General features: G+C 38.3%; 2 protein-coding genes across 5 annotated transcripts; one reads left to right on the forward strand and one right to left on the reverse strand.

The window, feature by feature from the left end:
* The first annotated feature begins 6,342 nt into the window (after positions 1 to 6,342).
* LOC149835064 (protein SICKLE-like) lies at positions 6,343 to 10,443 on the forward strand. Of its 3 annotated transcripts, none has more exons than XR_016432585.1 (3): positions 6,343 to 6,674; positions 6,784 to 7,574; positions 10,075 to 10,443. XR_016432585.1 is itself a non-coding variant. In XM_090010383.1 (2 exons), exons 1-2 carry the CDS (start codon positions 6,377 to 6,379, stop codon positions 7,509 to 7,511), a joined length of 1,026 nt encoding a protein of 341 aa, XP_089866509.1. In that variant the 5' UTR covers positions 6,343 to 6,376; the 3' UTR covers positions 7,512 to 7,788. The 3 variants fall into 3 exon arrangements, 1 of the variants encoding a protein (XP_089866509.1); XR_016432584.1 differs by having other exon boundaries at positions 10,078 to 10,443; XM_090010383.1 differs by lacking the exon at positions 10,075 to 10,443 and having other exon boundaries at positions 6,784 to 7,788.
* A 2,587-nt stretch (positions 10,444 to 13,030) lies between these two features.
* On the reverse strand, positions 13,031 to 19,485 carry LOC149835065 (VIN3-like protein 2). 2 transcript variants are annotated; one of them, XM_090011668.1, is made up of 4 exons: positions 18,802 to 19,485; positions 15,040 to 15,718; positions 14,300 to 14,619; positions 13,031 to 14,185 (listed from the first exon to the last, which is right to left on the reverse strand). In XM_090011668.1, exons 1-4 carry the CDS (start codon positions 18,848 to 18,850, stop codon positions 13,254 to 13,256), a joined length of 1,980 nt encoding a protein of 659 aa, XP_089867794.1. In that variant the 5' UTR covers positions 18,851 to 19,485; the 3' UTR covers positions 13,031 to 13,253. The 2 variants fall into 2 exon arrangements, with proteins under 2 accessions (XP_089867794.1, XP_089867793.1); XM_090011667.1 differs by having other exon boundaries at positions 14,291 to 14,619.
* Positions 19,486 to 24,638: the final 5,153 nt, after the last annotated feature.

The raw sequence follows: 24,638 nt of genomic DNA on the forward strand, positions 1-24,638 counted from the left end.
TTTGACACGTGGACCTGAAGTTTTTTTCAGGACAAGTTCTATCTCTATATAGAGTGCACCATGTGAAGTGCACCATGTGCCTGTAGTTAGAAGGAATATTTTAAACAGTTCATGTCTAGTTATAGAGGGTTATGAATTTAACTTTAAATATAATATAGTTGTTATTTTGTATTCTAAAACATTTGTTGTCAAGGAATATTTAAATGATGGTTTGTTTAAACTTCGCGTTGAACATGTTTGCAGTAATAAATTAGAGAATGATATTTCTTTTGATTCATTATCTAATGTTTCTTACTATATAGAATCATCTGATATGTGGCATAATAGATTAGGTCATGTAAATTTCAATTATGTAAAATGTATGATGAACTTAAAGATGATTCCTGAACATTTCATAGATAAACTAAAAAGTGTGAAATTTGTGTGCAAGCAAAACAATGTAGAAAACCATTCCATACGATTGTTAGAGATTCTGAAATATTGGATTTGGTGCAAACAGATATCTGTGAGTTTAATGGAGTGTTAACTAAAAATCATAAAAAAGTATTTTATCACTTTTATAGATTATGACATTAAATACTGTTATGTGTATCTGCTAAAATCAAAAGATGAAGCCTTTGATAAGTTTTTTTTTTTTAAAATGAAGCAGAAACATAAACTGGTAGAAAACTTAAAAAATTGAGGTCTGATAAAGGGAGAGAATATACGTCTAACAAACTTGATGAATATTGTTAATTCGTTGGCATAGTTCATGAGTTTACTACTTCATATTTTTCTCAATCTAATGGAATTGCAGAAAGAAAGAATAAAACCCTAACTGACATGATAAATGCTCTACTTGAAAGTTCTGGATTACCTACCTATATGTGGGGGGATGATTTGAATATGGCTTATCATATTTTGAATAGAGTTTTTTAAAAGCATAAGGATAGTACCCCATTTGAACTCTAAAGAAATATGAAATCTAGCTTAAACTATCTAAAAGTGGGGGGTGCTTTGCAAAGGTACTTGTTTCAGAGCACAACAGGAAGAAGTTGTGTCCTAAAACTATAAATGATGTCTTTTGGGGTTATGTAGAGAACAGTTATGCCTATAAGTTCTTAGTAATTAAGTCTGATATATCTAGCATAGATGTAAACTCTATTGTTGAGCTTCGAGAAGCTATATTCTTTGAGGATGTATTTTCCATAAAAGTTTGTGTACCTCGGAATCTTTCTTCTTTAGATGTACTTTCAATTTTTGGTTTCATTCCCGAATATGTGAAAAGGATGATAGATGTGGGGGTTGATCTATCTTATTCCCACTCTAGACCAAATGAGTCTAAGGAAGTGGTTGAACAAAGAAGGAGCAAGAGATCACAGATTACCAAGGATTTGGAAATGATTATATCACTTACCTTATCGAGAATGATCCTCCCACTTTTCGAGATGCAATAACTTCACTTGAAGCAAGGCATTGGAAAGAAGCCATAAGGAGTGAAATGGACTCTATTGTCTTTAATGACACTTGAAAACTGGTTGACCTCCCTCATGGGAGTTTCTGTATTGGATGCAAATGGATCTTTAAGAAGAAGTTAAAACCAGATGGATCCATTGATAAGTACAAGGCTAGACTGGTTGCTAAGGGGTTCAAACAAAAGAAAGGAATAGATTATTTTGACACAAATTCTCTAGTTACACTGCACTGGCCTCCATTTATGATCTCTCGGTCTATCAAATGGACGTGAAGACTGCCTTTTTGCATAGCGATCTTGAAGAAAAGATCTATATGGATCAACCTGAGGGTTTTGTGGCTCCTGGTAATGAAAATAAAGTTTGTAGACTTATTAAGTCATTATATGAACTGAAACAAGCCTCTAAACAATGGCATGAGAAATTTGATAAAGTTATTTTATTATTTGACTTTGTTGTCAATGAATCTGATAAATGTGTTGATTGCAAAGATTAAAGTAATGCATGTATCATTTTATGCCTTTATGTAGATGATATTTTATTATTTGGTTTCAATATGAAATTTGTGAATGAGACAAAGTTGTTTCTTAGTAGTAAATTTGATATAAATGATACGAGAATTAGAAATGTGATCTTAGGCTTAAAGTTGACTCATTCAGCTGATGAAATAGTTATTTTTCAATCTCACTTTGTTGAGAAAGTACTTGAAAATTTTGGCTATGACAAAAGAAGATATGTAGCAACTCCATATGACCCTCCTACTCCTCTTTATAAGAATATGACTGGTGTTCATGTGTCTCAATTAAGGTATTCTCAGATTATTAGAAGTTTGATGTATCTTGCAAATTGCACGAGACCAAATATTTTATTCTCTATGACACAATTAAGTAGATATACAAGTTGTCCAAATCACACTCATTGGAAGGCATTGGATAGGGTACTTAGGTACTTGAAATGAATTATTTCTTTGAGTTTGCATTACAAAAATTTCTTTATCATTCTTGAGAGATATAAGGATGCGAGCTGGATAGCCATAAACTATGGAAGTTATGGCGTAACTGGGTATATATTTACGTTGGGTGACAGCGTAGTCGTCTGGAGGTCAGTAAAGCAGACCATCTTATCACGATCTACTTTTGAGGTTGAGCTCTGTGCTTTAGATATCACAGGAATGGAAGCTGAATAGTTAAAAAGTCTTCCTGGGGAACTTCTTTTAATAAGCAAACCAATTCTCGCAATATCTCTGCATTGTGATAATATGGTCACAATAGCAAATATCAAAAACACAAAATATAATAAAAACATAAAATACACATCCAAGTCAGAATAAAATCTGTAAGAAAACTGGTGTCTCAATTAGTGGTTGATGTGGACTATGTTGAATCCAAAGATAACACAGTTGATCCATTAACGAAAGGACTATAAGTCATTAGTCCTGAAATCCAGAGAGAGAATGAGACTTAAATTCATTAGTAGTTCATCTACAGTGACAACCAAACCTATCTGAGTGGAGATCTCATAAAGTAGGTTTAATATGGTAATAACAAGTTGTAGGGTGAACTAGATAGCACTTTCTTAATGTGATACTACGTATCCATGTCTTTTTTCCTGATTACTCTGGAAAGATATTGTAGTTGCGAGTAAAGAAAGAGTGAAAACTCTGAATGGGTTCAAAGCCTTCTAGGCGAGATGTTAGTAATGCATCTCTGGAGAAGCCCACCTATGTGAGTATGACCGCAGTTTAAAGAATTGGGTTATTCCTGAAGTCACTCATGAAACAGGATTCAGGCGCATGGCCATTAACGCGTCGGTCTTAAAGGTTACAACCATAACCTTTATCATGTTGTTGCTAATGGATACTCCTACACCAAAGGTTCAAGTTCAAAACTTTAGTTCACTTCATTATTGTGGGGGTAAAGTTAGTCAACTAAGGTAGTGGTTCAAACTGGAAGCTACCATTACTAAAATCATGATATGTCATATTGCAGATTACTCCATCTTGCATCTTTGTTTTCTCTTGTCTTTATTCTTTGAATTTGTGGGAGAATGTTGGATGTAAGAAGAGAAGAGTATTAATTCAAAGAAGAAAGTAATTTGGGGACAACTCCTTTATGAAGTTCCTTTTTGGACTTTGATGATGTGGAATAGTCCCATATTGAAGAATCTCAAAAAGGTTGTGGGGTTTATAACCTATATGGAGATTCTATCACTTGTTCCAAACAACAAGGGGATGGGATGACTACCACACACACACACACGCAACATCGTGTCGGGTCGGGCTTGGGTTCAGGTTTAGGTAATTGGCCCTTTAGGGCCATATCCATTATCGAAGTCCAATGTTCTTTTTTCTTCCTACATGTATTGTTTTTATTTGGATTAAATAAAAAGAAAACGAGAAAATGGTTAACGGATTGTTTCATTGACGGATCACGTTACCTCATAAATGATAACGGGTCTCTTCCACGTTTTAGTACCCGTTTAAGGGTTATAAAACGTGGTTGAAGGACTGCATTTACATATACACACAGACGCAAGTGGCTCTCGAGTTTTTATTTTTCTCTTTCTCCCTGCCCTGTGAGTGTTTCCTGAAAAGGGGGTTCTGGAGCAGTCGTTCACAAAGGTTGTCTTCGAATGGCGATCTACCATCGTAGTGTACCGATTCAGATCTTTGAAGTCATTGTATCATGGGAGAAGGACGCCAGACCCTTTTTGCACCGTATGTGAGGGCAAATCTTCTCTAAGAAGAGTATTTTTATACGCCTTAGCCTATTTCATAATATTAATATGATTGTGTTGTTCTTATTCTGTTTCGTGCATATGTTTGATTTGTTGTCTTCGTCTGAATTTTGGTTTAAAACCGAATATGACATGCTTAAACCCTATTACGAATTGAATCAATTGTATATATATATATATATCATGTTGTAGTACAATATGATTTATATCATGATTCTGGTATTGATTATAACAATATATACAACCATACCATTGGGATTCGAACTTGCAACGTGCACTAACTGGTCCTGCTAGTGGGCAAAGAAATGCAAGTTTAGGCTAATGAACTTGGTGAGAGAGATGATTTTTACCTGGTTATCTGAAACAACAAAATCAAACCTATATTGAAAATCCACATGCTCAACACAGTTTTTTTATTTTGATGACCAAGTCATTTAATGAGCCCACGCTCATGTAAAGTGAACCCTAGATGGAGTCAACACCACCCAAGCTCTTACAGAGACTGCCGGTTAAAAAAACCTTCACACCTAGTGCCAATGGGAATCAAACCTACATGTTTTTTTTGTAAAGCCTTTTTGGGAATAACGGTCAAGCTCGGAACTAGGGGTGGCAATCGTGTCGGGTTGGCGGGTCGACCCAACGGGTTGGTGGGTCAGCATACCTCAACCCGAACCCGACCCGTTTATTAAACGGGTCGGCTGTGGCAAACACGAACCCGACCCGTTTAATAAACGGGTAACCCGACACAACCAGCCAACCCATTTAATAAATGGGTTGGGTCGGGTAAACGGGTTCTCAGGTTGGCGGGTCAGGTTGGCGGGTTGACGGGTCGGGTTGGCGGGTTGGCAGACGGGTTGGCAGGTTGACCCACCCGCCTAGCCCGTTTATTAAACGGGTCAGCCGGGTTGGCATACCCCCAACCCGAACCCGACCTGTTGAATAAACGGGTTACGTGGGTCGACCCGTTTATTAAACGGGTTGGCTTAAGCCCAACCCGAACCCGCCTAAGAGGCGGGTTGGCGGGTCGTGTCAGGTTTTGCCACCCCTACTCGGAACCGAGCCGAGTGTGGACAATATTGTTCAAGCTCTGAACTTGAACATTTGCATTTTGAAGCGAGCCGAGTTCGACAGGCTGAGCTCGTGTGCATGCCTACCTAGTGGGAGTCATACCTACATGTTCTTTTTTCAAAAATGACACTTTGAAGTTAGCAATTTTAACCTAAATTGTTTAATCATTAAATTAAGCTCTTGAAAGAGAAAAAGCCCTACACACAACACAATCACGTATTAATACTAAACAAAATAAACCAAATAAATCATATCTAAAAGCAATAAAATGCATGGAAGTTAAGAAAAGAACATGTAATTTTGGTCGTGTGTGTAGAGATGTAAGCGGTTAGGACTCGAGTTGTGTCCAAATCTGAGTAGGTTTAATCAAATTCAGTAGCCAAAGTTGGATCCGATTAATAATGAGATTGGGAATTGGTATTGAATTTTGCATCGAATCCAAGTGTCGGTATAAATAAAATCCAAGTCCCACTAAGATCTGAATCCAAATACAAGTAAATGTTGGATTCTACATCACAAAGACACATGGATCTAGTGAAATATTTAAAATTTTATATTTTTTTATAGGAGTGGTTTCTTCAGGTTATAAATTAAAAAATAAAAAATTTGTATAAATTAAAATTTTAAAATTAAAAAAAAAAATCCAGCACCTCTAGCACACCTGACAGGTCCTATCTTCGAGATGGATGGTGATCATACCAATTTTGTTTTCACATTTAAGGGTATGTTTGATTGCATTTTATGTGATTAGAAGTCATATCATTGGGGGCACTCGAGTCGGATATACTAGAACACATTAACATGACTTCGACACCTTTGGACATTGCTTATTTTTTTCAGAGAGTCTTTTTCATCGTTGCCAAGTGTATTTTAATAAAAAATAATAATTTTGCATATTCGAATATCAAAAATATTTTCTGTGATTAAAAATTAAAAAATTGTATCCTCGTGCCCTGTTTTACAAAGAATCTAATTTTTGTGATGCGTATCTTTGTGAATAGATCCAATTTTTGTAATAGAACTTGATTCGGATCCGAATATCATATCAAAACCCTGGAAAATGTTCACTCTCAGAGTCACAGACTCGCACGCACGACACATTTTGAGAGAGAGAGAGAGAGATGGAAGAACCAGAGAAGCGGAGGGAGAGGCTTCGAGCGATGAGGGAAGAGGCGGCCTCCGCCCTCCACGAACCAGACGCTCCCCACCACCACCTTCCCTCTCCGTCCCTCTCAACCCCCTTCTCCGCTGCCCCTTCTTCCTCCTCCGCCGCCTCCCCCTCCTTCTCCCTCCATTCTCGCTTCGACTTCTACACCGACCCGCTGGCCTCCTTCTCCTCCGCCACCAACAAGAGAAGGCTTGTTAACTCTCCGCAAAACAACCCGTTGGACACCACCTTCCGATCCTCCCCGGTCTCAGGCAAGAAAACCACGCGGTATCGCCATTTTCTAAGGTTTCTTTTGATGCTTTTGTGTAACCGATTGATCGTTTTGTTCTTTTTTTCTTTTTTTTTTCTTGATTTGTGCAGATCAGAGAGTTCTCCAGAACTCCCCTCAGATGCAACCTAATGGGCAATGGAGAAGCCCGATGGGGATGAAGGCCCCTTTTGAAGCGAACCATAATCATGGTTCTTCTTCGAACAATTCGTACGGCACACCCAACTATGGTGGTGCTTTTCACAATCTACCGAGGGGGGGTTGTTTTAGCCCTAGCCCTGACTCTAACCCTAACCCTAATTTTAATTCAGGAAAGGGGAACGGACGAGGTGGTTTTAGCCCTAACCTTAGCCCTAGTTTTAATTTGGGGAGAGGGAGAGATGGTTTCAGCCCTAATTTTAATTCTGGGAGAGGGAACGGACGAGGAGATTTTAGCCCCAAACACAACCCTAATTTTAATTTAGGAAGGGGCGGCGGCGGGCGGCATTTCGGCAACAGCCCTAGCCCTGGTTCAGGCCGGAGCGGCGGGAGGGGCCGGGGATTCGTTTCGGCAAGGGAGTGCCCGGAGAGGTTTTACCATCGATCCATGGTGGAGGATCCTTGGAAAAATTTGGTACCCATTGTAGGAAGCCTGCTGGAAGCTCGGCTGCCGGTGGAAGTGGCAACTCCGGATTCTCTGAGGTCGTGGCTTCCGAAATCGATCAGTGTGAAGAAGGCGAAGGTTGCCGAGGACGCCGGTGTGTTGAATCCTCAATCGAGCATTGCCGATTGCTTGGCGCTGTCGTTTGATGACGCCGTCCGTGACCAGACTGAATTCTGAGAGCGGCTTGTGATGGCTGGGTTAACTCTGGGAAGCCAGTGGCTGGCGATGTGGGACTAACAGGTAGTTTTCATCTGTTGCAGAGGGTGGTGATTTGAATTTTATTGTATGTTAACTAATTCGTTTGAGTTGCATTCAGTGATTCATAATGCCTGTATGGTACCTTGTGTATAATATTGTAGCTTAGTGAGGCCAATGATATTGTAAATCATGGTTCGCATTTTCTGAGCTTATTTACACTACTGAACTCAAATTATATTTCAAGGACATCTAAAAATTGTGAGTTCAGTTCTTTCTTTTTATTGAACAAATTTCTAGATCAATATGGGTTGTCTTATTTTTTGCTTCAAATCTGTTATGAGAGTTCATATGGGTTTAGCTTTGGGCCAGCTGCAAGTTATTTGGAAAGTTAAGCTTGTAGTTATTGAATCATTGGAATCATGTGATGACCTGTAAGCCAAATCGTCTCATCTTCTTTTCTTGTGGGTGGTCTTCTAAAGTTGTTGGAACATGTAATTGTGTTAAAAATTTTATTCTTCGTTTGTCAATGTAATCCCTGCTTTTAATGAGAAAACCTTGGCCAATGCATCCATATCAATCACTTTGATTTGTTTTTTTCTAACTTCTAAGGAGTTCGGTCTTGCCTTATGTGGCCTACATTGGATTTTAGTGTGTGTTTTAACTTTTTTATTTTAATTGCGTGGTTTAGTTCACCCATTTGGTGTAAATAGCTTTATGTAGAGCTAGACGTATCACCTTTTCCCCATTGCTTGTTTGTGCTTTCACATTCTATGTTTGTTTCCTGATGACCTTTTCTGCCTCATCTATGGCCTTTCTACTGATCCTTTATCCTTGCATAGCAAACTAACAATGTATGGTACTGCCCCGTCATAAATGATGTTTTTTCATTGGGAAAAATATGATTTAAAAGCTGATCCCTACTATTTTGGACATGCTGAATCCATAGATGAGGACTGATAGGATAGTCCATACTCCAAACTAGAAGCCCATAATATTTTAATCCTAGCCCTAGGTGTGGTCATTAAAAAAGAAAGTAGGATTATATGAATGAACGATTTGAAGCCTTTCAAAGCTAAAAGTCCCTTGGTATTGCACATATTGCCAGGGGTGCAAACTGATCATGTTTGGCTGGACCTCGATTCCAAAATCCAAATCCAAGTGTATATATATATATATATATATATATACACACACACACACGAAGTATGGTCTGAAATGGTATTCAGACTGGATTCATTGTGCACATTCTGAACATTTGCAGTTGTGGGTTTGACTCGGATCAGTGTTTCATGTCGGAGCTATGCTTCAATTTAGATCTGATCTTTTTGTACATTTTAAATTGATTTCAGTTTTCTTTTACCCGATCCAGTGTTACCATTATATTTTGGATCTGGATTCAACCATACGTCATCATGTCTTATACAATTTTGGACTCAGGTTCGGAACTACTGCATAATTTTCAGACTCAAAATCGGATCAAACAGAATCTGGCTTGAATCCAATGTAGGGAACCTCTTGAAGAGGGGGCGTTTTTGTCATTCAGCATGTCCAAAATAGTAGGGATCAGCTTTTAAATAGACTTGCATTTGTTGCTGCAGTTCTCTTTGGCATGGTGGCTCATGTATATCGATTTCACTTTTTTGAGCTGTTGCTTTTGACATCATCCACCAACCCAGACACGCTGCTTGGATTGCAATTTCAATTTATTGATAAAAAAATTATTTGTTTTCACATTATTGATATTTTTTTTTCAAGTTATTGATAAAATTTTTATTGTTTTGCAAGTTATTGATTAAAATTTTATTTTTCTTCAAAAAACTACTCAAGTCTGCTAGCAAATGATGCCACTGAGCTTGCACTGAATGAGGCAAAGAAAATAACAACTGCATCAAACACGTGATTTTAAAAGCTTTTGATCCTTCATGGTGAAGACTTTCCTTTTGATACTTGACAAAGATTTAAGTTGTGCAAGAAATCTCTAATCTTTTTTGGCATATTAGACGCTCATAGATATTATACTTTATCTATGGTTTCTGGATTTCCTTTTCTTCTTTAATAGCTTTTTTCCTTCTCTTTCTGCATTTTTTGCTTGAAGGGCAGTTATAGTGCTAATCATTGTAAGAGAGTTCCCCAAAGCCTATTCTGAAGAATATTTGTTAGTTTTGAATGCTTAGCCATCCATTTACCAGTACTATTCTCATGTCTAAGAGCAAACAAAAAGTAAAGATATTAGCCTTTCCATCATGATTTTTAATAGGATCTAGCAGCATGTAACATGACGCTTATCCTAAGCGGCCAGTGTAATCCATCACCACTTCCTCTTTCTTGTCAATTACACCAAATGCAGTATTGTTCTCTGGTATAGCTAAACTGATTGCCTATTTTCAAAGGCAGGACAATCCATTGAGCACCTGTTATTATTGGCTACATCTGATGAAATTGTTGGAGTTTGCTATTCTGTTCTGTGTTGGTTGCGTGCAGTAGCCATCTTTTGTACTGGATGAAGATTTGACATTTATTGGCTTTTCTCCTTTTATTGTAGCAGGTACTCTTCTTATAGCATCCTGAAGCTTTGGGCCTTTTACTCGTCTGCGGTGCCTTTCTTCTGGCACCCCCAGAATTGTTTAATCTCAAAGCTATATACAGTTTGTGTCTTCTAAGTTTTTTGCAAAAGTTACCATGAAGATTGTCTTCTTGCCATGATTGCTAGTTTGTACTTTGTAACATCTGGTTCTCTTGTCACTAGTTTCTTTCAAAGTTCTAAAGCTATGATCATTTTTCATGTAATCAAGTTGTTTTTCTAGTCTTCAATTCAGATTCTCGTTGACTTCGTCAAAGAATCTCAAGTGCATCATCTTTGTCTTGACCATTGAAGTGATTGCCTTAGTGTATAAAATGTGTGATATATCATTTCGACTTTTTTCTTCCCAGTCTTATATTTATTTATCAGGATTCTTTGTGCTTCAGCCTTACTGCATTTTACATATGGGAAACATATCAGTTCACGTGCAATAGAAGTAAAGATTGCTAAGAAAATTAACTTACAGGATTTTATCATTTGAAAATGCAAATAATCAACACAGGGACTCGGCAAACTGGGTGCGGCACCCGCGTCGACGCTACATGGGTGCGGCACCCGGTGCGGTCAACGCACCCAGGGTCATTTGTGTCCTGACTTTTCTTCCAGCGAACACAGAGAGAGAGAGAGGGGGGAAGGATGCGGCAGGGGGGCCACCGGCATTCCGGCGAGCGCAGAGAAAAAAGGGGAGGGCACGGCAGGGAGTCGCCGGCCTCCTGTCGGCCCTTCGGCAAACAGAAGAAGGGGAGAAGGAGATGTGTACCTGAGAGAGTGAGAGCCATCGTCGTCATCGGTGATGGGGTTCGGTCGCACGGCGGGAGTTAGAGAGAGTGCACAATCTAGAGGGAGAGGAGGAGTGCATGGGTGAGGGCTTCCCCCTCACCCTTGCGTGATTCAAAGGACACGGGAGGACGCAAATCAGTAAACCCCAAAGGGGTTTCCCTTATCAACAGAGGGAAAAAAATTGATCCATAGGGTTTTCCCTTATCAGTGCGGGCGTTAAATTTTTTTTTTAAAGGGGTTTTCCCTGGACTCGGTTCCGGTTCGGATCCAATTTTGTTTTTTTTTTTTGTAAAATCGTGGGTTTTCCTTGAAGAGATGAGACAGCTGACCCTGGGTGCGTTGACCACACCCAGGATCATTTATGTCCAACTTTTGGAATATATATATAGCCCCCCCCACCCAACACACACACACCACCCAGGTTTTTTGAAAGTGCCGTACCCCCCGCACCCATGTGACATACTATCCAACTTGAATTTTCTCTCCTAATTATATGCTCACGGTCTTCAATTTCCTTCTCTTGTTAATCTTACTTCTGTCCCCTCGCTCTTATGAGATAGGGTTGTCATAACTTCTTCACCTTACATTGACAAAAGTCTTCTGAGCTTTCTTTTCTGCTAGTTCCCATCTCTCGAGTTCTGCAATATTTTATTGTTTTTTCCCTTGATTTTTAATGAAAATTTACTTTTCCATTCAGGAAAAAGATCCCTTTTTCTTACTCCTTAATGTATGTGTTATCCTGCTATCCCTGTATGTATATGATCCTTTTCGTTGGATATCAAGATAAGTCTCCTGCTTTGATAATGCCTTCCTGTGCAATTTTGCCATGGTTTTACAGCTGGGGCTGTTCTCTTGCAATGAATTGTTCCTCTATGTAGCGCCTCTAAAATTGCACAAGTTATTGCAACTGGGGATGTCAACAGGTCGGATGTAACCCAACATCCAACCTGAATTAGATTAGTCAAATTTGGTAGCCAAATCCGGATCTGATTAGAAATCGGATTCGGTTTGGTATTTTCATTGAAACCTGACCCAAATCCCGATTAAAATCTGAATCCGACTAAAACCCTAACCCGATTAAGCTTAACTGTCAGGTTTTAAGCTAGTCTGATCCGGATTTGGTTTTAATTTTTTCCATTGGAATTCGATCTGTTAACATCCTAATTGAAACCAATAGGATTCAACAAAAAAGATGTTAAGCAGTAATTATTTATAAAAGCAGCTTTGTTCTCTCTTGAATTTTTGTTAATGGTACTAATGCAGCTGCTCAGGTTGGTGCGCTTTGTTCCCATGTTATGAAAAGAAAAGATGGCAACTGCACCTCTTAATTGATGCTGTTTAATTGGTTTATTGAAAGCAAAATTCTGAGAGCTTATGCCTTTCTTTAGCTCAGCTACTCTTGGGTATTGTTGTTTTCCTCTCCATCACGGAAAAACTGCAACAGCCAAATCAGAAGTAAAAATCCCCTTTATTATGATGAACAAGAATCTGAATGTCTAGGTTTTTGGCCTCTCCGGTTATGAAGGATTAGGGGCTTCAACGTATAGCTGTTTTATATTAAACTTATAACAAAAGCATAAGATCGGCAAAGGTCAGTCCAATTCTTTTAGCCTGAAGAAGAGAATTCCAATCTAGTATTTTCGTGTTTGGTAGCATGAAAGTGTGCAGTCACACTTTCTAGATGAGCTTTCGAGGTTTGGAGAATCTTTCGAGGGCAGATCAGCTCATACCGAAGATTAAGGGCATGTTTGGTGAAGAGTACAAGAAAAAATAAACTTCATGTCTTTTTTTGTGAGAAATTGAAAAAACACCGAGATTTGTGACTATGGAGCTAAGCACACAATTATGATCATTGACTAATATTATAATCTTCAATAATAAGGATAAGTAGATAACTCCCTCAAAAAAAAAATCCAACTTGCTTGAGCCCAATGATTGGCCACATGTAAGACCAGGAGATGCCAACACCACAGCACAGCGACCCACATAAGGGCAACAAGCCCATTTGCATGTTGTAACCTGTTTGGCCCACGGATTGTCATCTAACCAAAGTATGTTTCTGGCCATGACAGGTTCTCAAAATAAAACACAAAACAGAGGTCAGGGAACTAACACAAAGATCATAAAGAACAGCAGGTTCACTTCAAATATGGCTTTCATTGCTATTCATTTGCTTCATCTGCAAACCATGGAGGGAAGAAACATTTTTCACCGATATGCCTTCTCAATCACCACCAACACCCTAAGAATCAAACAAATTACATTTTCGAATGCAGAACAATGATATAGAAAATCCACCAAACCACTGAGACATGGCAATATGGCATCAATGTCTAGCACATTACTAAAGCAGTTCAACATCAATGTCGATGGCAAAGCCGGGTACAGAAGCCATTTTGAATCAGTGGTGGCTTTTTGCTGCAAATCCTATCCAAGAATGCGTCAATCAGTTGGCCAGCCAAGCTTGCTGGATCATCAATCAGTGTATCCACAAACACACTCACCACCCTTCTTTCCTGCATTGTGGCTTTCAAGCTGAACCACGTTAGGAACTTAACTCGGAACTCCTTATCGACGTGTCCTTCACATTCTAGCCACCTGATCACCTTGACACAATGCTCATACTGTCGCTCTGCTACTTGTTTATCAGATTTTGGCAAATCTTTGGCAGCATCTGGTTTACATGGAGTGTCAAGGGGTGCGGTGTTCGAGCACGTGAGAGGCACAATCTCCATTGCCATGAGCATATCACACTCATTGTTCTTACTAATTTCATCCAACGAGCGAACCTTAGAGTGGTTTTCATGGCCACTTTTAGGATGTTTCACAGCTTGATTATCATCGCTGGAGTTGGAGTCCCTCTGTGACTCTGCCTGGATAACAGAAGCATGTTCACCAGTCACATTTTCCTCTTCCAGAGTAGAGCCAGAGTCTACTTTATCCATCCTATCAGCGCTGTGACTGGATGACAAATCGTTATCTCCTATGGGCATTTCTCTAGTTATCCACCTAGATTCACATTCCCCGAGCTCTTTGGTGTTGCTCAATGGAGCAACCTTGAAAACATATTCTGTCAAAGGATCCAAGCCCGACACCATGAATTTAGTCTCTTTGTCCAAGAAAATATACATGGGTTCTTCCGGATAGTCAAGTGCAGAGACACTTCGGTACCATAATCTGCAGCCATTGATGTTGTCTGGTGAGCTCTTGTCTTCAAGTTCTAAGATCACCATGACTGTTGTTGGTGAGACGTCTTCAAAATGGACGAGGAAGGAAGAGATTGTTGCTTTTGCTGGGACACAACAGGAGTCGTTTCACAATCGTGTACATAGAAGTGAGCAAAATCAATCAATGTGAGCAAATATATTAATGAAGACTTTAAAGAAAGAGGCCAAACCTGACATACTTGAGAAGTTTGGATCATTAGGCGGTTGCTCCAAACCTGCTTGCAGCATGGAATCAACAGCCTCTATTGCAAAGGAGCAGAGTTTCTGAACCTCAGCACCACAAGAGAGCCTATTTACTATCCCTCGGGCCATCTTTAGAGATACTTGACGAAGAGGCCCGACCTCTTCCTTCAGTTTCTTTGCAGCCACATTAACGATTTCATTAAGACCCTTGTATCTCTCAGTTCCTCTCAGAATCCTCTGGCATAGAGATATTCGATAACATAATATATCGACTCTTCTAGCATCCTTTGCAATTAATAGTTGTTTCCGCCAACATCTGCAGAGAATAATATCAGTATACATTCATATATGCTCAACATCTATTACATGATCTAAAAGGAAATGGACATGTTCAATAATCTTATGTATAATCAGTTTTATAGCTTCCTCTCAATTGGTCCTTTTGAAATTTTACTTTATCAAATTCAATGGGATGATGAAAGCATAATGTAGATAGCGATCATCCATAAAAGTAATCAAAGAAATAGGTGTAATGCAGAAAATTTTATTTTAAGAGGCAAGTAGCAAACAACCGCTTACACTTTGTGTGAAGTAAATGCAGAAAATTACAGCAGGACATTATCATAACATGTTTTCTAACAAAACTATAAAGAATCAAATCTAAAGGATTACACGAATAAACATGACCTTCATTTTAATATGCCAGGAAATTATTAAGAAGAGACCAGCATAGTACCCGAGGATGCCATTCACTTTTCCACATGACACACAGTAGAAACTTCCATCCAACCTTGGACACCGCCCATTCTTAGAAATACCTGCCTTGTCATGCTTGAAAGCACATTCAAGATGGAAAGACATCCCACAAAACTCATCTTGGTTAGGAGAATCAGAACAGCAAACCAACCAAAGACTAGGATCCTTGTTGTCATCATAACGGTAACAGATACAGCACGAGCACCTCTTGCAGAAAGCATCTTCTGGCTTCATAGTAGCTCTACATACTAAGTTCTGACATAGGATAACATTGGCATTTTCGGGCTCATCACTACTCATTGATGTGTGACTTGAATTGACAGATAGTCGCAGTGGATTATCCTTTTTTCTCTGCCTTTTGGGGCTACTTGGATTGCTATCTGGTGAGGTTGGGGAGGTGGAAATTTTATCAGAAGCACATTTTCCTGCCTTCCTCTCAGACACTAGTCTGAGAAGATGTTCGATCATTTTAGTCTTTGTTATGCCAGTATACTTCCTCTCCTTGCCCATTTCTGCACAGATAAGCTGCAGGAGATCTCGACGGCTCCAAGACTGAAGAAGGTCAGATGCATTTTCTGACCATTGTGAGATCTCATAAACTAGCTGTCGCTTCTCCTCTAAATTCATCTCACTACATTTTGCAGGATCAAGTGTATAACCTGGTCAATCAACAGACAAAATTTAAAGTCACATCAGAAAGTCCTATCAGCCAGACTAATCAACAAACAGCTTATATGACTTTAGGCATGCATTGATATCCAGATAGCATGACTAAACAAGCAGATAGAGCTTTAATTGAATGAGGCTTTCAGACATTGATTGGTACCCTCATTGATTTGGTTGTTCCTATAGGCAATTCTAGACTTAAGAACAGTTTCCATACAAAACCCTAAACAAAAGAGATGGACCTCAAAGCAACCAGAAAGGAAAAAAGATGAAGACACTTGTCTTCTTTTGCTTCTGGGTAGGTGGCTATTAGGTGGTGACTGCAGGGCGGGTGCTTCTAAGACACCATGATTTCTGTTTGTTTTAAGAATATTCAAGGTTGCATTTGGTTATGCTTGGGATGGGTAAAATCTTCTATACACTGATACTGTTCCTAGGACGAGATTGGTTTGCAAGTGTTTGAAAGGAAATGACATACTTTAGGGTTTTAACTTTTTATCAAGGCAAAGAAAAGCTAAAAATGTTATAAACAAAAAATTGGAAAAACACAAAAAAAAGAGGCAAGTCAGACAGGAATGAAGTGGGCATAAAAAGGTGAAAATAAGCAAGAGTTGGAACGTTTAGTCTTGTACTAAGGATGCTATCAGAGATGAATCTATCCTATGGATCAGCATAGAGAGAATCAACATAATGGAAAAAGAAAACAGAAAGATGTAGTCATTTTCTTATTTCAGTCTTTGAAAAAAACAATAATCTTACAGTTTCTAAATACACTAAAAAAATTATTTCACAAACAATTTTTGTTTAGAAGACCAGGATACTCTCTCTCTCTCTCTCTCTCTCTCTCTCTCTCTCTCTCTCTCTCTCTCTCTCTCTCTCTCTCTCTCTCTCTCTCTCTCCTTTGCAAATCTACATCACGTGTACATAAACATGCGACAGGGAGACAACATGAATACAGGCGAGGAAAACAACTTTATCAAAAGTAGAACATGAATGGCCACATTTATGTAAGAGCATTGTGTATAATATTATATTGTATGCATCCCGTAGAATCTACATTGAAACAAGAAGAATGGCATTGAGGCAGACATAAATGATCTGTATCAAGCAAGTTAGAGAAAAGGTGCTTGAAGAGCCAAACCAATGAGCCATGTGAAAAGAAACCATTGTGTCAGAGGTTTCTAGAGTTAATGAAGAAAAGGAACATGTTGCAATGTATTCAGGAAGTCCATAACTCATAAGAAGAATACGATGGTGCAAAACAGATAAAGGGATGAGCATGAAGTAGAAAATCAATCAATGAATACTAAGATGATTAAGCCATGTTTTGCAAGGAAATCAAATGCTAAATGGACAAAGGAATGAAATATTATCTGGAGGTTGGATAAGAGAAAGTCCAAGAAAATCATGGAGAAAGGCAGCTGGAGTTGAAACGAACACAAAGTTACTCGAAGTTTATTATGGATAGAAATAAAAGGAGAAATAGAAGCGGGAATGAAATAGGCGACCCCATATAGATGGGATAAGAGATGATAATGAAGCTAAATTCTCCTTATCCCACTTGCATAAGTTCCTAGATACTACATATTATCAAAATTCAAACGTTGTACTCCGTGGGAGATAATCTCCACCCTACAATAATATACTATACTATCATAGCTACTGGTATATTTACGACATGTATAAATACCATATATAAGTTTTCATGCATATCATGTACATTTACCATGCTAGTTTGCATAGGTATGCATATGCTATGTAAATCAGATCTCCAGTGGGTCCAATCTTATGTAAGTTAAGAATTTCTAGGGCAATTTATCTTAGATGAAATTATAGATCCATTACATTTCTCATCTTTCGTATAAAATTCCTTATCATTTGGCCATTTTGTTAACCTTCACTTTACCTTTATGATGCCCATGCTTTGCTTGGGGTCAAGCACCTCAGGTTGCATACAAAATGCATTCTTCATAAGCATGCAAAGTGATATTCTTATAGGTAGGTAGTAGCCGTAAGCATGCATACACACTCCCTGGGAGCATTATACGTAGGTTGCTTCAACCAAAAGGGTCTTAAAATTCATGAAGAAAGAAGCATTATCCACAACGGTAGGAAGTTTCATGCTACTGCACATAACCCAACTACTCTGGGCACACTGAATTATCACCATGGGCAACTAGAGGTGAAACCTTACCTCACAGCCAGCCAATGCATGAAAAACATGATGCGACGCAATTGAAAATCTTACGGCTGTTACAGATCACACAAGAAAAATTCAAGGAGACTCTCACTCAACAGAAGGAGAAAAAACATATGATACAGTTGCGATAGCTTTCCGCCAGTGTTCAAATAAACCAATATCACTTTGCAAATGCAAGCCATAGGAGGAAAAAATCAAAACTCTGATACTGAAATTCATTATTGAAGCCGTGAAAAAACTGAAGAGAAAATCAACATGACCATTCTTTCAGAACTACAAATACTGAGACAACTATTGCACACAAGAAAAAAAACATCAAAACCAGTTGAGAGAGAGAGAGAGATCCCTGATTTTGGTCAGGATGCATGCTCCAGTGATTGCAATAGATCTAATTTTCTCAGGATTTGCAAATGGGACCCTTCAATAACCCGGAAGAAGGAAAAAAAAGGAAACAAAACAGCCTTTTTTACAAACAGCCGGACGTTGACCAGCGCAATCACTAGAGCAAAAGCAGATTCCACCCACAGACTGTGATGCTGAGCCTCATGAACGCTCCAAGCATTACAATGGAGAACACCCACTATCTCCTGACATCTATAGAGAGGAATGAAAACCACAATCTTCGCAACCAATGAATGGGAGAGATGCACCAACTTCAGCACACCACAATTACCACCACCAGCAGCAGCCTTCCAACCATTTCATTCAAGAGAAATATAACCACCAAGAACAAATGATTAAAAAATCAAACTTTTTTCATCCACACCCACATCTGAAATCAGTCTTTTCCCCCCACATACACAACAATCCATACCCCACAAAAAAGAAAAAAGAGAGAGAACAGGAAAGTTCTTATCCACCATCAACAAAGCTAACCTGTGACGCTTGGTTCCATGCTTGCCAATGCCAATCCCTTCTTCTTCATCAACCAAAAACTACAAATACAACACAAAGCATGAGATATCCTTTTTGGCTATTCAAAAATACCCTGAAGAAAAAAATCACAGGAGATATGGTGAAACTGAAAACTACACTAGGAAATACGAAATGGGTAGGAGCCAATGAGTGATAAAAAGAGTCAGAAGCCCTGTTAATTATTTTTTTTAATTCTTTTCACCATTAAAGAATACTAGGAGGTTTAGGTAAGCGTGTAGCTTGTAGACTGTAGGGATAGTGTCATTCTACATGCAACAAATTACAGTATATTCATTAATGTGTTAAATTAAGATGAGAGGAAATTAGAATTTGTGGTGTTGGAGGTTTCGAGGGTCTCTGATAATTGTGTGGGAGAGAGTCTGTTGATGTGATTAGCAGTTTTTCCCAGAAAAGGAAATTATTGTTTTGTATTTTTATAATGGGAAGTGAGGACAAAGGGTGAGAAGGAGATTGTCTCTTTTTTATCGTAATGAACGCATCCTTCCAAGCTATCCAGCTAGAACATCTCATGCCAAAATTGCGCCCCATCTTTTGAGGAAAGGTCATCCAGTTCGGATCCAGGTCGACTTAGTTTGACCCGAATTTATTGAGGGATTCAGAGCTCGAATCTCGATCCGTATCTCAGTGATGCTTGGATACCTTATGTTCGGTTCGTTTATCAGCCTTTCTTGGGCCAAGAGTTTGCCCTCTGGCGCGGCCTGTCCGAAAAAAAAAAAGAAAATAAAGAGGCTAGAGCCCATTAAGTGGTCTTGGCAACAAGTTGGGTATCGGATCCATGAAGGTGCAGTTAGGCACACTCGTGTTCAGGTTATGTTGGCTGGAGAAAACAGAATCTCAAACCCGACCCACATGATTTAAAAAAGATTTAATATGTTTTATGAAAATATAAATATATAAACAAAACACTGTTTTTTTTTTTGACAAAGAAAGCTGAGGTTAGGCTAACCCCTACCTGTTTATTAATGAAACACATAAGAAAACATTAGAAAGGGGAAATCCAATATGTTATAATGAGTTTAATATTCAGTAAAAATCATAATCCAACAACCGAGGTGGTATCCCATTCCAACTGGTAAGCGGAGTCCTGAGTCAAGCTGAAGGCCCAGGATCGAATCCCTCTGCCACATTGGGGCGGCTGTTGTTCTGGTTGGGATCCGCCTAACCCCAGCTGGTCTTTCAAAAAAATAAAATTCATAATTCAAACGCGACTTATATATTATTTGAATCAGTTCATGTGACTCTAAACAACATTTGGGTTTTTGAAGGTGTTGAGTTAAAGGCCACAGATAAAATCTTGATGAATCACTTATGCTCTCTCTCTCTCTCCTTGCCCCCCCACAGCTTCACCCCTGCGTGCGACCCTATTTGTGACCCAACTTTGTGTCTCAGCCCTTACATGCGACTAGGGATGGCAGTGGACCGGGGCGGGGCGGGGGACAAGGTCTCCGCCCCGTCTCTAAAATGTAACCTTCATCCCCGGTCCACCCCTGTGGCGGGGGAGACTTTGGACCTCCACCCCGGCCCCATCTAAAAATTCTAATCCTTGCCCCGCCCCCGCACCCCCCGCCCCCGTCCCCGTCTCATATAAAAAAATCAATTCTCCAAAACAAAATGTGTCTGTAATTGCTAACTGTTAGTTGTGAATTCGCACTGGAAGTGACTGCATAAAAAAATATAAAATTAATGACACCTGAAGCTTCAAAAAATACAATTGCCACCTTTACAGATGGTAAATTAAATTATAATGGTGAAGGTATACTTCTGTCCTTGATTTGGGGAATTCATGAGAAAATGGTGAAATTGGGATTCTCGTGAGTTCCCAAACAAAGTAAAATTGTGAGGGCCAATGAGAATTCTCATTTACAAGAATGCTCATCTCAAAAATCCATATGAGGATTTCTTTCCCCAACAATTCATCAAGCAAAGCTATGTTATCCCAACTTTTCAACATTAATTGGAAATCTGACCAATGTCATTCATAATTTTCAACATACAGGGATGAATAGGATTTCACTTAGTCGGAGCTAAGCCAATATCATTTCACAGCCAAAAGGTTTGGTCTGATAATATCTGTGTCCAAACATATTACAAAAGTTACACAAAGCAAGCTGATACATTTTGTTGAGCTCTAAGCTTTCAACACAAATCACAGGCCTAACCTGCCGGTAAGGCCCAGCCTGCCAAGAGTATTGGGCTATCAATGCAAGTTTGACACCTCCTGCAATGCAGAACAACAAAAACAGTAATTACAGACAGTGATTACAGGTATTAGAATAATCAGTTTCTGCGCTAGAATGATCATATAGCAGCACATGAGACATCTGTTGGGGAGAGCCACTCCAAAACCCTGTTGAATATCCTACGTGAGAAGCTTTCGATTGTTTACCTCCCCTAAGTATTTTCTATCTACTTTATTTTTTTGTTGTGAGGAGCTTACCATGAATCCCCTATCCAAGAAGCTCTTGGAGTTACCTTTTTAGCCCATATAAGCATGCTTATGCCATGGCTGGGGAGCTGTCTCCTTCAGGATAGAGTTTCAAATATCTTTCCTTGAGACCTGTTCAACAATACACACATTTCCAAAGGAGTTGGTCCCTTCTTTTCGTCAATTAAAAGGAGTAAAAATTATGCCATATGTTGTCAAGAACTGGGAAAGGTTCATACGCACATGATCCAAAGATTTCCAAACCCTCGTTAACAGTCATCTTCTTAACAATAGATAAACATAATGTTAGAGATGAGAGAAATAAGAGGCGGCCCATTCCAAGGATCGGTCCAAAATCTACACATAGTGCCATCCAATTAAAACCCTGTAGGAAATAAATTCATTAATATTTTACCAGCCCCCATACAATTCCAATCCACGCCCTCGAACCTTTCAAGGCCCTAGCAGACCACATATATACTCTTATTCCATAGATATTTAGTTCTTATAAAATTGGCCCATACATACATTACTTCCAATTGATGAAATAATCTTTTTGGGCAGCTTAAAAGAGAACAATAAAAATAATAGGAATACTAGAGAGAATATTCTGAATCAATAAAATTCTCCCAGCATATAAAAAATTCACCTTCCATGAAACAACACGCTGCTGTATTTTTTGCAATTACCTGTTGACACATATCACCTTTCAGCTTTCCTACACAAAGAGGTATCCCTAGTACTTAAGAGAGCTCACGTACGACCCATCCTGATGTCCTTAAAAGACATCCAGCACCATGACCATCCAAATTGAGAGGGATGATTGCTAATTTATTATCATTGACCCTGATACCAGCAACCTTATCAAATTCTTTGAGCACATGTTTTAAGAACCGGATTTTCTTTTCATGTGGTTTACAAAATAGAGACATCATCAGTGAAAACAAAAATAAGACATTATTCTCAAAACAAGAAAAATTTATAACATTCATCTTAGTTTGTGCAACACCCAAATTTACTTTTCTAGACAATCTTTGTATCACCACAAGAAATAAATAGAAGTAAAAAATGATGAATTTAACAATTTGATAAATAAACTTGCAAATAAAGAATTACCATTAGCTCATTCAAGTCTAAATATCATCAGCATTGATAGCATTTGTATCTTCTACTTCACTTTCCTATGAACCAAACAAAATAGATTTTGTTAACAAGTAATAGTAGCATATAAAAGAGTGAGTAAAAGAACAAAATTTACCACATCCATATCTTCTAAAAATGTGTAACATTGTGGATTCGATGATAATGAACCTATAAATGAAAAAATAATGCATTAGTTATACATTATAACATAAGCATTCACTAATTATAAAAAAATGAACTTTCATTACCTAGTGCTTCAGCCCACAACCAATTTTGAGATCACATCAAAGCCTCTACTGTAGTTGGAAGAAGTCTACTACGATGTGGACTGATCACCCTTCCGCCTGCACTAAAAGCAGACTCTGAAGCAACTGAGGAGACATGAATAACAAATATATCCTTTACAATCGTTTGTAGAAGAGGATACTTGAGACCACTTGACTTCCAAAAAGATAGTATATCAAAATCTGGAGTTCTTGGCATCACCCCATCTTCTAAGTAATGTTCCAATTTCGATTTTCCACATGCTTTTTCAATATCTTTAGATTGTATAAACTTATTAAAGTCAGAAAGATCATTAATTGGTGGACATTTGGATTCAATACTTGATTGAGGAGGAGGAAGAAAAAGTTCAGGTACATTGGAGTTGTTTTCTTGTTTTTCATATTCACTAATCAACTCCAAACAAAGATTCTTAATCCTCATAATTTCATTTAAAGCCTCATTGTCTCCATAAATCTTCTTGTAATAATATTCCAACATGCTCAACTTGTATCTTGGATCTAAAACAGTGGCCACTCCCATAATACCATGGATCACACTCCAATACTTATTAAAATTTTCTAGCATTCTAAGCGTCATGTTTTTCACCACATCTTTTGGACAACTTAGTCACTTAGTCATCTCAACTCTAATCCCACAAATAGTTGGAAAGTAGGCATTTGTTGTAGGATACTTTGTACCTGAAAATAATTCTGTTGCGCAATGAAATAACTCTAATTTCACATAATTATCTTGTGCCACCTCCCAATCCTCTTCTTTCGGACAATGCTTGTAGTGGGGATCTCGATATGTCAAACGAGTAAAAACATCTTTATAAAGCAAAGCAGTTTAAAGCATGATAAAAGTTGAGTTCCATCGAGTTTTAACATCAAGAGCAAGTTTTTTGGTAATTGAAATATGCATTTGATGAGCAGACTCTTCAAATCTTTGTATTCTCATGGGAAATGATGTCCAATAAGAAGCACTATCACGAATTCTTTCAATTCTTTCTCCAATCACAATCAAACCATCTTGGACAATCAAGTTGAGAATATGGGCACAACAACGCATATGAAACAATCGTCCATGTAATATTAATGAATTAAATGGAAGTTTATCCAATAAAATATCTACAACTGCATCATTAGTAGTGCAATTATCCACCGTCAAACTTATCAACTTTCTATCAAGGTTCCACTCGAACAAACAATCCATCAAACACTCAGCAAGAACTTCTTTGGTATGTCGATAATGTACATATAAAAACCTGAACATAATTTAATGAAGGTGATTAAATATTGATATTGAAAAAACATGTTAGTAAGAATTGAAAAAAAAATGATTGACATTTGACAAGTACCTTATGATTCGACTTTGAAAGGTCCAAGAATTATCAATGAAGTGTGCAGTGATAGCCATGTATCCCTTCTTTTGATTGGAAGATGTCCACATGTCTGTAGTGATGGCAACTCTACTCTTAGTTTTTTCCAACAACTTTATTGTCTTGTCTTGTTCCACATTATAAATTTTGTGAATATCTTTCTTTACAGTGTTTCGAGTAATCATTTTGAACAAGGGTTGAAGAGTATTAGAATATTTTCTAAACCCATAATGATCAACCATACTAAAAGGATATTCATGTAGAATAATTATCATAGCAAGATCCCTTCTTCCAGCATCTTGAACAAATTGCCAACTCTCTATTATTTTTTCAAGATTCACTGTAGCTTTGTTTGTAGCCAAAATATATTGCTTCATATTATTATGCTTAAGCCTAAGACAAATCTTAATATGATCATGCAAATGAGTAGTTCCAGCCTTGACACCACCAGCAAGACATTTATGACAATGATTGCACTCTGACTTATCCTTTCCACCAATCTTTTTTCTAGTGAAATGTTTTCATACAACTGATTTATGCCTACTTGTCTGTTCAAGTGCAAATCTA

This window comes from Nuphar pumila, chromosome 6 (genome assembly GCF_984573655.1).
Source record: "Nuphar pumila chromosome 6, dmNupPumi1.hap1.1, whole genome shotgun sequence".
In the NCBI taxonomy this organism is placed as follows: domain Eukaryota; kingdom Viridiplantae; phylum Streptophyta; class Magnoliopsida; order Nymphaeales; family Nymphaeaceae; genus Nuphar; species Nuphar pumila.